The sequence below is a fragment of the Sminthopsis crassicaudata genome, chromosome 5 (assembly GCF_048593235.1).
Source record: "Sminthopsis crassicaudata isolate SCR6 chromosome 5, ASM4859323v1, whole genome shotgun sequence".
Classification (NCBI taxonomy): domain Eukaryota; kingdom Metazoa; phylum Chordata; class Mammalia; order Dasyuromorphia; family Dasyuridae; genus Sminthopsis; species Sminthopsis crassicaudata.
In genome coordinates, this window is record NC_133621.1 from 123,161,341 (window position 1) to 123,176,688 (window position 15,348).

A 15,348-nucleotide genomic window follows, 5' to 3' on the forward strand; every position below is an offset into this window, starting at 1 on the left:
TTAAGTGAGATTCTGAGTCTTCCTATGAATTGTCCTCCTAAAAATATTGATTAAAGGTTGTATCACTCTATGAAATAGAAGACTAGTGTAATTCATATACACATAAAATTCCAAATATTGTGTTTCTACTGAGACAGAATTAAAAATATTAAATTGCAACTTATAATTTGAATAACAGAAATTTTTAGTTAACAATTAACTTATAAACATATTCTAATAAATGTATTTTCCAATGATTATTCCCTTTTTATTGACATGAACACATGTTGACTTTTATTTATAATTTCTGTACTTCAGACATAATATTAATTTATGGCAGTGTCTATAGAAGAAAAGCACAATTGGAGATTCCTACAATATTTAGGTCAAAGAATTCACCATTACTCACTCAGGAAGACTATCTAGTGAATGGCAGAGATTGAGACTGATGGTTTTCCTACTCTTTTAGAGAAGTTATATATTGTCCATAGTGAATTTGGTCCATTAAATCTTTTAACCACATATTGTTCTCTAGTTTTTAGAATCATAATATCAGAAGAGACGTTAGAGATCACCTAGATCAACCTTCCTTCTCCCCTTTGATTTTTACTAATGAGGAAACAGAGGATCAGTAATAATAAATGATATGCTCAAAGTCTCATGTTTAGTGAGGACAAGACATATGGCTCTCAGACCAGTGCTCTTTCCCCTATGCATCTTTAAATTTGTCACTATACTTATTGGGGTCAGGGCTGACAAAGATTTCATTGTATCCTTCAGGGTCTCAACTTTTGTTTCTAATCCCATTTACTTAACTGTGTAGTATGCCGTGGTTTTTTTGGCCCTCTACAATAATCTCTGTGGACATAGAGACACAAAGCCAAAAAAAAAAAAAAAAAAAAAAAAGCAATTTTGGTCCTGGAACAAGTATGCTAAATCCAAATGCTGGAGAAATGATTAGTCTCTACAGTCTATTCCCTGTCGTGTTGTAGCAAATGCTTTCAAAATAGTTGTTGATGTGGTAAGTATTACTATCATAGAGAGTTGAAAACAAAAAAGATATAAGGGGTATATCAAAGAAATAATATTAGATTTGGAATGTGAGGATCTAGATTCAAGTCTGAGCAATTATTTATTTGTGAAAACTTGGTTAAGTCACAATCCCTCTAGAAGTCAGTTTTTCTATACATAAAATAAGGGGCTCAGAGTTGATAACTTTCTACTTTCTAGCTCCAAATCTATGTCTATAAATGTACAATTTATTTATGTTCTTTCTAAGTAAATTAAAGGACATAAACTACAAGGAATTTGATACTTCTGGTGTCACTCTTCTATATATACTATTGCTTTCTGATAGGCCTTGATGTTTGGAAGAGAGTGATTTAGATCCAGAAGGTACCTTAGGCATTATTTAGTTAACTTCCTTCATTTTTAAAGGGAAGAAAACTGAAGCCCTTTGAGGTTAAATGACTTGCCTACATCATAATCATAGGTCATTGTTGCTTGTCCTTTATTCTCAAGGAAGACCATGATATCTGGGAATTGATGCCATGAATTGTAAGTGAATTGAATTTAGGTGTACAGAAGAAAAGGGAGGAAGAGACAAAAGGAATAAAAAAAGAAGAAAGGAAGGAAGGAAGGAAGGAAGGAAGGAAGGAAGGAAGGAAGGAAGGAAGGAAGGAAGGAAGAAGGAAGGAAAAGTGAAAGATGAAGGAATATAAAGAAGAAAAGAGAGAGGGAAAGATTTTATATGGGAAATTAGTATTCAGAAATAGGGGCAGTATCAAAAGATAAAATTTCAATGACTATATAATTTTGCTTAGGGACAGGCACATAACCAATTAAAATCCCTTTCTCCATCTGGATCCTCTAGCTACAAATATTACATTTGGCTGCCATTTAAAAATCATCCAGCTAAGGGTATTTTTGAACCCCTAGTGGGACTGTTTTCTCTCACTGTGGGCATAATTTGACAATAACAACAATAATAATTGGTACAGTTTATATAACTTTTCTACATATATATGTATATATATATAATTTATCAAAATTATTAGAACTCTGTGATCTAAGTAGAGCAGGCATTGCTATCTCTATTTCAAAGAGAAGAAAACTCAGGTTCAGAATAGTGACAACTGGCATTTATAGAGCAATTAAAATTTTTCCAATTATGTTATGTTCATTATCTCATTTGATCATCTCAACAATCCTGTGAGAGATGTACTACAGGTTATTGTCTTCATTTATAGAGAAGGAAACTTGAACTCTTAGAAACATCCTTCCAGTTCCCAAATCCTAGGATTCTTAAAAGGCTTACTCCAAATCATGCATCTAGTAAGTGGTAGAACAGGGATTTGAACTCAGTTATCCTGAATTTTAAAGTTGAATTCCATGTCTAAAAATGTCATCAAGGGGTTTATATTCTAATCATGGTAAGTATTTCCTCTCTAGTAACAGCTAATGGTACAATGAATAGAGCACCAGATTTGAAATCAGGAAGATCTGAGTTCAAATGTAGACTTCTTATTTATTTACTAGCTTTATGATACTGAGCAAATCATTTAATCTATTGCTTAAGTTTTCTCCACCACTAAATAGATATTTTTTTTTTTTTTTAAGCATTTTCTTCATTTCTTTATTAATATAGAAAAGGGTCCCATGGTGAATGGGCTGGTACAAATACTGTTGAAGTAACTGATTTAAAAAAATAAGTAAAGAAGGGTAGATGGAAGATGCTCTGCACTAGGTTGCTAGTTTCATTGACATTATCTAGCAGTGCCCCACTGAGGCACAGGAAGTTGATAGACCAGTAGCACGACAAATCTGGCAACACTGACAAAGGGCTGAGATCGAGAGCAATCTCTGCACTGAGGACAAGTTGGCGTGAGGTTCCCTAATAGGGCCAGTGGCTTTGGGTTGGGGCTGATAGCTGGTGGCAAGATTTTGTTAATACTAGGGATTCCAGCAAAGGAGGAGGGGGTAAGGTCATTGCCTTCATTTCCCCACCAGGGATCACTCTTAATCCACGAGGGGCTTCAATGCCCAAGGCACAGAGGGAGACTCAGAGGCCTTCCAGTGAATAGTCAGGAGGGGGCAGTGTAACACTAGCCTTAGTCTATGGTTTAATGCCAGCCCAAGCTGAGCTGGAACCAGGAGGGGGGACGGCCACCCATCATAGGGGGAACGGAACATTGAGACACCAATGGGCCAACACCTCCGGACTTAATAACCAGATACATATGTGGCAGCTGGGCCAGCTTCATTCTCCAAGAATACAAAATGTGGAGATGCACTGTCATATAGAGGAGACCTGAAATGTAGTCCTAGCTTACTAACCTTAAACCCTTAGATAAATCACTTATTTAGGCCTCCATGCTGTGTAAGAGAAAGAGAGTGAAACAGATGATCTCTAAGGTCTCTCCAAGCTCTAAGAAACCCAAAGGAATAAGGATTTCAGGTCTCAGGATAGGTTCAATGCAATGAAAAAGGGCCTGAGCTATCTGGGTTTAAGCTAAAGGGTCTGCCCAGAGCAAAAAAGTTGGAAAATATAAGGAGGGCCTATTCCCAGGAATAGGAAATTCCTAGTCATGGGAAATCCCCAATCTTCCTAGGAAAACCTAGGAAAGGTCTGATAGTCATAGTTTTTCTACATGAGGAGAGGTGACCCCCTACCCTTTGGCACATTATGGATAGGAAGAGTAAAATACATGAAGAAATCTATGGGTTTATACAATACTTAAAATCAACTCATTGTTTAACACTTTGGCATGAGAAAATGGGATGGGATCTATGATCCTTTATGGAAATCCCTAGGGGGGAAGCTCCAGGCCACTACTGCCTCTCATCTCCAGGATGTGGACAGGAGGGGCTGTTCCATCACTATTGTCCTGCCCCACCCCTATGAAGAATATGACTCTGCCTAGACAAGGTATTAGTTGGTGAAGGGAAGGAGAGAGGGAAGCAGAGAGGGAGATGAGGGCTGGGTTTCTATGCTCTTCCTTCCTGAGGATGGAGGTTCAGTCCACAGATTCACAGATCTCTTCCACCACAGAATTGAAGATGTGTGGTTGGTCTGCATAGACATGGTGTGAGGCACCCTCGATCTCCACATCTCGGACATAGGAGCCTGGCCTCCTAAGTTTTACTTTCTCTCCAGTACTGGTGTCTATCCAGGTATTAGCTCCATAAATCATGGTGATAGGCACATCTTTCCGAATTAGATGGATTCGCTCTAGCATGGGGCGCCGGGCCCAGCCAAAGGACTCCATCATAGCCTTGAATGCTGTTTCACCACTAGGATTCTGGGCATTACAGTGGTAGATATACTCTGATATTGTGTCATCATCAAAGAAATCAGCAAATTTCCGTTTAAAATCAGGACGGAATCGTTGTATTAGGCCAGGCCCCCAGGGTCCAGCCACTCTCAAGACAGCTAAAGGATTGGAACGCCCCAGGACAGAGACAAGGGCCTTAACCCAGGTTGGAGGCGCCCGGATTTCACTGGGGTCGGTAGGTCGGAGGGGGAAACCCCAGGGGTCCACCAAGATGAGATGCTTGACTCTTTCAGGATATTTGATAGAGTAAGATGTGGCGAGGAATCCTCCTAAGCTGTGTCCTAGGAGAATCATGTTGGGGATACCCATGGTCTCCCGCCAGGTCTCTATAGAGGTCACAAACTCATCCTCAGCACCTTGGGCATCACGGGGAAATATTGGCCGTGAACTTCTCCCAAAGCCCAGCAGGTCGAAGGTGTGCACTGTACGTCGGGTACTCAGTGAATCCATGTTTAAGATCCAGAGACCCACGCCACCCCCAAAACCATGCACCATCACCAAGGGCGTGCGATCCTCCAACTCTGGGCTCACTGTAACGGTCCAGATCTTGTTATGATTTGGGAGGGACACATAGCGGGCCAAGAACTTATTCTGGAGACACTGTAGGATCCTGGCTTCCACATTCTTCAGCTGAGACATCGAAGTTGGACACCAGGTAGGCAGCCAGCTACTCAGCCAGCCCTGAGGCTGCTGCTCCAGATCGTCAGCCATAGTAAACAAAACCACTAAATAGATATAATAATGACATCTACCTTGCAGGATTATTGTGTGGAAATCAAATGAAATAATATTTATAGGAAGCACAGAGCACAGTACTTGGCATAAAATAGGTACTATATAAATGCTTGTTTCCTTTCCCTTCTCTTCCTTCCTCCTTCCCTTCCAGTAGGACATTCTGCAACTCCTCTATGCCTTCTTATTCTACGTGATCCTTGTCCAATCTATTCAATGTGCCTAGAAGGTTTCTTCTGATTCTTTTAATATTTTGTAAATGCCAGTATGACATTCAGCATGTCCATTTATTATGCTTCACTCATGTTGCAGCATATTTGATTTATTCTGTTTCCCATTGCTATATATATATATATATATATATATATATATATATATATATATATATTTGTTTTTTCTTAATGATATATATGACACAATTCACATGGTCAAAGTATGCAGTCTTTGGTAATGAAATAGTTCAACTTACTTAAACCTACCATGAATCTCTACTTTGCCTATTTAAGCAATTATGATTTCCCTGAGATTATGATGTTCGTAATTCACAATCATATAGCCTTGCTAGGAGAATTTATGGTTAATATGAAGGGACTCTGCCATAGAAATAGCACTGCTGGGGAAAACTGAAAGTGCTTTTTAGTTTCCCAAAGAAAACCTAAGCATCCTCCTCCCCTTCTTCAGTTATGGGTCCAGTTCATTGTTAATCTGCAGTCCTTCTTTTTATTTATTTATTTATTTAATTATTTACTTATTTGTTTTTTTAATTATTTAATTCATTTTTCCAAATTGTCCCCTCCCTCCCTCCATTCCCGCCCCCCGATGGCAGGTAATCCCATACATTTTACATGTGTTACAATATAACCTAGATACAATATATGTGTGTAAATACCATTTTCTTGTTGCATATTAATTATTAGCTTCCGAAGGTATAAGTAACCTGGGTAGATAGACAGTAGTGCTAACAATTTACATTCACTTCCCAGTGTTCCTTCTCTGGGTATAGGTATTTCTGTCCATCATTGATCAACTGGAAGTGAGTTGGATCTTCTTTATGTTGAAGATTTCCACTTCCATCAGAATACATCCTCATACAGTATTATTGTTGAAGTGTATAGTGATCTTCTGGTTCTGCTCATTTCACTCAGCATCAGTTGATGTAAGTCTCTCCAAGCCTCTCTGTATTCATCCTGCTGGTCATTTCTTACAGAGCAATAATATTCCATAACCTTCATATACCACAATTTACCCAACCATTCTCCAATTGATGGACATCCATTCATCTTCCAGTTTTTAGCCACCACGAAGAGAGCTGCCACAAACATTTTGGCACATACAGGTCCCTTTCCGCTCTTTAGTATTTCTTTGGGATATAATCCCAATAACAGCAATGCTGGGTCAAAGGGTATGCACAGTTTGACAACTTTTTGGGCATAGTTCCAAATTAATCTGCAGTCCTTCTTAAGAATATACCCTAAAGAACTAATTCAATGAGCTGACTATTCAACTAAATATAATAATTTGGCAATATAATTTTTTTTTATCACTGAGAGAGGCGGGGCAAGAGGGAGAGAAAAGGAGGAAGGGAGGGGAGAAAAAGAGAGAGAGTGGCAAAGAGAGAGGGAGAGGAGAGGGAGAGGAGAGGGAGAGGGAGAGAGAAAAGGAGAGAGATGAAGAGGGAGGAAAGAAGATGGGAGAGAAAGAGAGATGGAAAGAAGGAGGGAGGGAGGAAGGGAGAGAAGGAAATGGAGAGAGAAGGAGAGGAAGAGAGGGAAAAAGAGAGAGGAAGAGGGAAAGAGAGAGAGGGAGAGGGAAAGGGAGAGAGGAAGGGAGGAGGAGAGAAGGACAGAGACTTCTCTTGCAATCTGGTGAAACCTATGTATCCCTTTTCAAAATAAGAGTTTAAAATGCATGAAATAATATACATAGAATGACAAAGAAAGCCAATTGTATTGAAATATAGTTATTTACATGTATATTTTTAAAAGTTTGTGAACTTCAGGTTGAGAACCTCTGAAAAGAAGTTCCTTCTATATGGATTTTGCTCATAACATCCTCTTCTGTAAAATAGAGTTAGAACAGATTTTGTGAGCTTATATGAAAGCAGGAGATTTAAGAACACTTATAGAAACTTTGGGACAGTTAGACAGTGGATAAAGCATTGAGCCTGGAGTCAGAAAGACTCATCTTTCTGAGTTTAAATACAGCCTCAGATACTTACTATATGTGTGACCCTGGATAATTCATTTAACCCTATTTGCCTCAATTTTCTCATCTGGAAAATGAGCTGCAGACAAAAATAGCAAAATCATTCCAGTATCTTTGCCAAGAAAATCTCCAAAGGGGTCACAAAGAGTTGAGCACAACTGAAAACAACTGAACAACAATAACAACAAAGAAAATCAGATATTTTCTGCTTTTAAATATATAAGGATGGGATGTAAAATGTTGGATCTCATAAAGGCAATGATCAATGAAACATGGTAACACCAAATAAGAAGGAACACCAAATGGTAAGTTTCATTATCCTCTGCCATTTTCCATATAAAAGTAGTGTGTTACAATAGAAAAAATGAACTAACTGAATTTAGAAGATGTGAATACAAATTTCTCTGCTGTCATTTACTAACTTTGTGATTTTACACAAGGTACTTTGTAAGTCTAGCCCTTAGACTTCTCATCTGTAAGATCAATACTCCACAGACTTCAAGACCCCTTCCAGTTCTAAATTTTGAAAGCACCTTCAAGAAATATTTGATATATTTCAGGGAAAATCTTGACACTGGCAAATAATTGAGTTAGCAGTTCTGAAAATGGTGAAATAGTCAAATTGTTAGAATTCCCTAAAATTATAAGGAAATGTCCCCGCTATTTAAATGGATTCAAGTATTATTTAGATAAGGAAAGTCCTTGAGAATATAAAAGATGTAAATCTGTATCAAGAACTCTTTTCTTGATACACAGACACAGAAATTTATTTTGAGTAGAAAGATCTTTAAAATCAATACGGAAAGGAGGATAGTGACATGGATCTGATAGCTCTCTCCTTTCAACTTGTTTTCTCCTCTAAGAAGCTCGTGTTTTTACTGGGAGAGACAAGAAATGGTCCTAAGAATCCCTTGGAATGCTCATTTTTGTCTTTCTTTAAGGAGATGAAGAATTAGTGCTGAACAAACACATAAAGCAATAAATAGGTTTTACAAGCACAAATGAGGAAAGGAAATTTAAAAGTCTTCCCCAAGTAGTCTTGATAATTTCCCCAAATGTGCATATACTTCTCTACTTTAAAGAAAATTGATGTGATTTTCAAAATGACTGTGTTAATCAGCTATTAATTTTTGTGACTTTGGTAAATTTCCTACAGATTTTTTTTGGGGGGGAAGCTGTCATATTACCAAAGCCTTTCTGAATCACAATACTTCCTAAACTTCAACTGCCAGAATCTCTTTAATTCTGTTTCTACACCCTCCCCCAATATCTAGTGTAGCCTTTAACAGAGCATATTCTTATTCTAAACAATTGAGAAGCTTTATTTGCAGAAATAAGAGCTGTACAGTTAAGAAGAAAAGTCAACCTTAGTACTCTGTAACTTTTTAAAAGCTATTAATTTTTCCTTAGGAATTAATTTTTTTTTTTAGAAAAACTGTCCCTTATGTCAGTTATATACCTTGCCTATTCATTTTCTCCCAGACTATAAAATTGAAAAGAATCTTTGATTCTTTTCAACATTCTCTTTGCTGAGAACCTCCTCTGAAACAATGTGACTCATGGTTAAGCAAATATAGGGCAGAAAGTAAAATAAATGTCAAAAACTCACTTGAAACTTTTTTCCTTTTCTGTGAGATACTTTCTTTTTTACACACACACAAACATGCATATGAGAGAGACAAAGAAAGAGAGACAGAGAGAAAGAAAGAGAGACAGAGAGACAAAAAAAGACAGACAGAGAGACAAAAAGAGAGAGACAGAGAGGGGGGGAATTAAGGGAGGGAGGGAGAGAGAAGAAGAGAAAGGGAAGAGGGACAGAGACAAAGACAAATAGAGATAAACAGAGACAGAGACAGAGATTGAGGGGGAAGGAAGGAAGGAGGGAGGGACAGGGACAGAGATAGAGAGGACAGAGAGAAGGAGAAGAAAAGGGAAAGAGAGAAAATAGAGTCAGACACAGAGAGAGACATTCAGAAAGAGAAAGGGGGCAAGGGGCTTCTGATTTCTTTTTTTTTTAAGTCAGTCAGAAATTAGCTCTGAGTTAGCATTCACTAGTGAAACTTGCCTCTTTTCTGACTTCACTATATTTCACATAACATTGTTAAAATGTAACCAGTTCGACACAGAAGTAGAAAGCTTCTACTGTATACAGCATTTGTCAACAATAATTGGATAAGTAAACAATACATATCAACAAAAAGTAAATGCCTAATAGAATAGCTAAAATCTGACCATTTTCCTGAGTCTCAATTCATCCAAATCTAAGAACAGTTCAAACTCTGGGGTTTTAAGAAATATATAACTTGAGTCTAGCTCTCCAAGGTTGTGAACTCCATGAGTGAGCAAAGGAATGACTCTTCATCTGGAATTATGCTTCAAATAGAGCCAGCCTTTAGATAAATAGGCAGAAACTCGGGGAGAACTCTAGAACTGTGACTAATGTCTGGGATTCAGGAGATGATTTGGAAGAAGATAATTGTTTTCTGTCTGTTTTTTGTCCTGGGCAGGAACCTCCAACCTCCTCTTGGCCATAGCTACCTCACTGTTGGTAAATTAGGATGAGTGAGTGAGTCCAACAGACAGTCCTGGAAAGAGCAAGAATCAAAGAGTGTCCATTTTGGATCACAGCATCTCTCTTTCATAGCTGTATCACATCACTTCCTGTGACCAGTAACTTCTCTCAGCCAAAAAGCTTCCATTGTTCAAAACCTCAGGGGGAGGGGCAACTATATAGAACATTAACCCTCTCAGCCCAGTTCTTATCAACTGAACACACAGTCCATAGTTATTTTCCCCTATCTTCTTACCTTCTAATTCCAGTGATTCAGAGCCACATATCTGAGAGTTGTGAAACCCTATTTCCCTGCTTTTTGTTAATATTCTTATCTCCATTCTGCTCATCAAGAAGGTTTCTTGATTTCCTATTTTCCTTTACTCTCTTTCCATCCTAAACCATGGAATTCTCCCATTATCACAAACAAACTCCCCTTTGTCATAGATCTCTATAACATTTAGGACACAATTGTCCCTTGCTTTTTATATATGTAACTAAGATTCTCCTTCAAATTCTCATTGAATTTTACTTAAATATTGCTGTAGTCTTTTAACTGCTCTTATTGCCTCTCATCTCTCTCCTCTCCATTTTCTCTCCAATGGAGATCTGACTATGTCAGACTCCTGGGTATTTAAAAGTCTGGATTGAATTTATGAGCTTGAGATCTGGAGAGATTGCAAGCAGGGAACTGCTTGTGTAGGACATCCCTGATGAAAGAAGAAGAGATTTCTCTCCTCCCCTCCTACCAAAGCTAAGTAGCTTTCAATGAAGGGTTAGTTAAGGAAACATCCAGAAAGAAACAGAGACACATTCTATTGAGACACTGATATCTAGAGGAGCAGTTCCTGAATACCTAACTGGACAATCTAACAACTATAGCTATTGCACTCAGGAGGTGCTTCCAAAGGACTATATAAAGAATTTTTAAGCCCTACAGCAGGGTCATTTGCTGCATTTGCCCCAAATGTATCCCTCAATGTCAATACCATGATACTATAAGTTTGAGCCCATTCTTCTCCAGAATTATGTTCCTTCTATCTTGTACTGAGAGGAACTTTCTTTGGATAACAATAACTAACTTTATATAGTGCTTACTATGTGTCAGATACCGAACTTAGCATTTTACAGTGGTTATCTCATTTAATTTTCACATCAACCCTGGGAGGTAAGTGCTACTATTGTCTCTTTTAGATGAAGAAACTTAGAGTATGAATGGCTTTCTCAGGATCACACAGCTAGGCCCAGCACTGTTTCCACTGTGATCCAATCTGTTTTAATCCTCCTGTCAAACACTAACTATTCCTTCTTTTTATGGTGGGAATGAGTGGATATACTACTTTCTCCATATTGTCATTTCTATACCCTCCCTCTGCTCTCTTCACTCAGAACTTTTCTTGTTGTAAAATTTACTCTATCCACTTGGATCATTCTTTCCAGGTCCTTTTTCCTGTCATCTATCAATCCTTTGGTCATTTACCTGACTCAAAATAATGCAGTACCTGGCTCATAGTCTTTCTCATTACCTTGCCTCCTCATTGCATTCAATTTTAATATTGAAAATCCCTAAAATATCCTGGGGTCTTAGCATATCAACTTCTTCAACTCTCCCAGCTTCCATCTCTGTTGTCTCTTACTTGCCATAGGTTTGGACATACACAGATCACAGATCACAGTTTCCTTTCTTTTCATCTCTGCTTCATTCTTTATCTTCTATAAACCTGAATTTTATAGTCACCCAAAACTAGCTGGCATAGTAGATGGTGTGCTGGGCCTGAAGTTAATGGAACTGAGTTCAAATTCATCCTCAGACATTTTACTAGCTATTTAACTCTAGGCAAATCATAAAACCTCTGTTTTACTCAGTTTCCTCAACTGTAAAAGGAGGATAACAACAAGCACCTCTCTTGTAGAGTTGTAGTGAGTATCAAATGGGAGATTATTTTATCAAATGTTTTAATATAGTACCTAGCACATAGCAGACCTTATATAAATGCTTATTTCCTTCCCTTCCATCTACCCATTCCTGTTTCTCATCCATTCTTCATTTTGTATTCTGGGTGTATCTTTTACTTCCTTCACAATTTTGATTAGCCAGTTCAACTATATGCTGTTTTGTCATTCTTCTTCTCTCTGTGTCCCTGTTGTCCTTCTAATGTTCATACCTTATCAATCCTCAATCCTAAATCTCACCTTCTGCCTTCTGTGTTCTTACTCCTAAACTGCTGAATTTTGCTGGAGAAAGTCATAAAATATGTGCTGAATAAAAAAAAAAATATCTGATCTCATTTATACATGTCAATCATTTTCCTCTTCCTTGACTAACTCCCTGTACCAGAAATGGAGAAATGGATGTTCTAAAACAGTCTGCTTTAGAAGTCTTTTAAAGACCCCCAATTGTATCTTAATCTCCCTGAGAAAATGGCCTTATCTCAATGGGAATTTTAATGGGAAAAATAAAGACTATCCATGATGAAGTCACTTATATCTCCTATTCCCATACCCCCCAAAAGCCATCCTGTAGCTTTAGCCATTCTTTATTTGCTCCATTATCAGTGGAAAAGGTTAATCTTAGTGATCAACAAACTATGTAGAAAAAAAAAATTCCACATCACTAATATGAAAAATGCCAGTAAAGCAATGGATTATATTCCATTGAGCTTTCATAGGATGAACCTTTAATGACTAAAAGGCTTTCCTTCTACTTTGACAAAGTAATTCTCCTCTTGATGACTAAGCAGAAAGAACTACTTATTTTACATACTCTAAAAAAGGAGACTAACCTCTGATTTGCTTTCTCCCATCTGCCTAAAGAATCAGGACCCTTCAATTTTTTTTCTGGGAGGGATGATGAAGGGGTTGAAAACCTTCCCCCAACCTGAAATTATATTATCTATAAACACTTGAAAACAAAAGCACATTTCCTGCTTAGAATAGAAAAGGTGGTACAACTGAGCGAATAGGTCCTAAAGCCAAAAAAACCTAGACTCAAAATTCCTTCCTTCTGATTTTCTTATTGTTGAGACATTTCAGTCTTGTCCAACTCTTTGTGATCTTATTTGGATTTTTTCTCAGCAAAGATACTGTAGTAGTTTTGCCAGTTCCTTCTCCAGTTCATTTTACAGATGAGGAAAATAGAGGCAAAAAGGATCACACAGTAAAAGTTTTGATGTCTCTGAGGCTAGATTTTGAACTCAGGTTTCTTCTGATGCATATGATGCATAATCGCTTGGTTTCTCCAGGCAGAGATGTTAAAATTAAGAGAATAAATTAAAAATGTAATTGGAAGTGTTTTAAGCAAATAAAAAATACATATACATGTTAAATTGTGGTTTTTCAAAGCCAATTTGGAAGCTGGGACCTATTTTTTATTTGAATTTGACACCACTGTTCTAAGTAACTAAGATTTCAAATTTCAGAGAAGACCCCTAACATTGGAAAAAAATTTCTTCACTTGTGAATTCTCTATACAAATGAAAATCATAGGTATAGTCTCTATCTCTTTCCAGACAAGCATAAGGTAAAGTTTTGGCTCTCTCCTGTTTTATTATTTTCTTCATTATAAGTGAATCATAGTGATCCTAAGAGAGAAGTTTCTTATCTAGAAGTCAACTTTGGGAGTTTAGGAGGTCTTGAGATCTGCATCCCTAAGTGTAAGGGGTCCGGCAACAGGAAGACTGTTTTTACAACTATACCTTTCTGGAAGAAAATGATCTTGAACAGGAAGAAGAGCTTCAGGTCCTCCTCTGATTTGCCAGAAAATATGAGCCTCTAGAGAACTATTTGGAAGTGTTGAACTGAGGTGAATTATAAAATGCCTATTCATCAATTCCATAACTATTTCATGTTCTTATATTAAAGTTCAACTTCTCAGAAGAGTGTAACAGTAGTTTTTGTTCCTTCTGCTACTTTTTCAAATCTTTTGTGAGTCTCTTGTATTAGATTTTATTTTATACATATATACATATATATATACATACATATATATATATACATATATATATATATATATATATATATATATATATATATATTTATGATGAGGCAATTGGAGTTGAATGACTTGCCCAGAAACACAACTAGTAAATGTTAAGTGTCTGAAGATAAATTTGAACTCAGATCCTCTTGATTATAGAGCCAGAGCTCTATAAAATATGCCAGCTACCTGTTGCATATTAAGCATTTTGTTTAGGCCTAGGAAATAAATACATACCTTATATCTAATCCGAGTACCTTTCACACTCTGGAGAGACAGTAGATAAGAGTCAAACCTAAATTTTAAATAATTTTTTCCCAGGGTTTGGGAATGAATGGAAATATTCAAAGGTATAAGAAACTAAGAGCCTCAGGTTCCTCTGAGATTGAAAATTATCTTCATTTATAGATTCAGGTTTATTCTGTTCTAATCAGATGCCAAGAACTCAATTTTCACCTAAAGTTCATCATTGGAACTTTATTTTATCTAATAACAAGGGTTCAATCTCCAGGTTCATAACTGAGATTGTAACATTATTCTTTCTCACCTTCCACATCCAATTTCTAAATCTTTTAAATTTAATTCCATTGACAACATTCACATTCTTTTCAATCAGCCAATACCCTATTTCCACAATAATCTCCTGATCTGTTAACTTGCAGTCTTGTCTCTCCCATCTCTAACGTATTCTCCACAAGGTACTAAAATAATATGCCTAAAGCACAGGTTGGAACATGTCACTCCTCTTGTTTCTAGGATCAAATAGAGACTCTTCTGTTGGACTTTTAAATCCCTTCACATTAAACTCCAGCCAGCTCCAGGCTCATTATATATCATTCACCCATTCATAGTCCATGGTGTGACAATATTAAACTACTTGCTTTTCTTGGTATACAACATTCCATCTCTTTTCACTGTGCAATTTAACAGGCAATCTTCATAATTGAAATGCACTCTTTCCTCATATCTCTCAGAAGACATAACTTTGTTCAAAGTTCAACTCAAATGTCATTTCCTACACGAAGCCTTTCTTGATAACCCCAAATGCTAGTACTTGTTGCTAAATTACTTTGTATTTGTTCTGCATGTATTTCCTGCTCTGTGGAATGACTAATTAAAACCTGTTATGTGAACTCAGCATTCCACATCTACCCTTTGTATATTTGTACATACTAAGAACTATCACCTTGCTCAAAGTGCCTCTTTGACCACTTACCCTTTTTCAAGGTTACAAAAAAGGCCTTCTTTGACCCTTCCCCTTATTAATTATTATTTTATTATTATATAATTTTATTATTCTTTTATTTTAATTATATATAGTTATTATTTTAATAATTTTTGCTTTTTACTTCCTATGAAGTAAATGAGCCTATATTTATTTATTCATATAAAAATCCATCCTAATTAGCTGGATTACACATAATCACTGTGTGTCCCTGGCCAAATCACTAATCCCTATTTACCTCAGTTTATCATCTATAAAATGGGGCACACTGGAGAGGAAAATGGCAACCATTCCAGTATCTTTGCCAAGAAAACCTCATGAATAAAAGTCCATAGGGTCACATAGA

At 37.0% G+C, this 15,348-nt stretch overlaps 1 protein-coding gene across 1 annotated transcript; it reads right to left on the reverse strand.

The window, feature by feature from the left end:
* Positions 1-2,684: 2,684 nt before the first annotated feature.
* On the reverse strand, positions 2,685-5,027 carry LOC141543203 ((Lyso)-N-acylphosphatidylethanolamine lipase). Its single transcript, XM_074268137.1, has one exon. The coding sequence runs from the start codon at positions 5,022-5,024 to the stop codon at positions 3,996-3,998; it is 1,029 nt and encodes a 342-aa protein (XP_074124238.1). The 5' UTR covers positions 5,025-5,027; the 3' UTR covers positions 2,685-3,995.
* Positions 5,028-15,348: the final 10,321 nt, after the last annotated feature.

Excerpts from the sequence above, each read along its gene's own strand:
- LOC141543203 (XM_074268137.1), bottom strand. The coding sequence starts at position 5,024 with ATGGCTGACGATCTGGAGCAGCAGCCTCAGGGCTGGCTGAGTAGCTGG.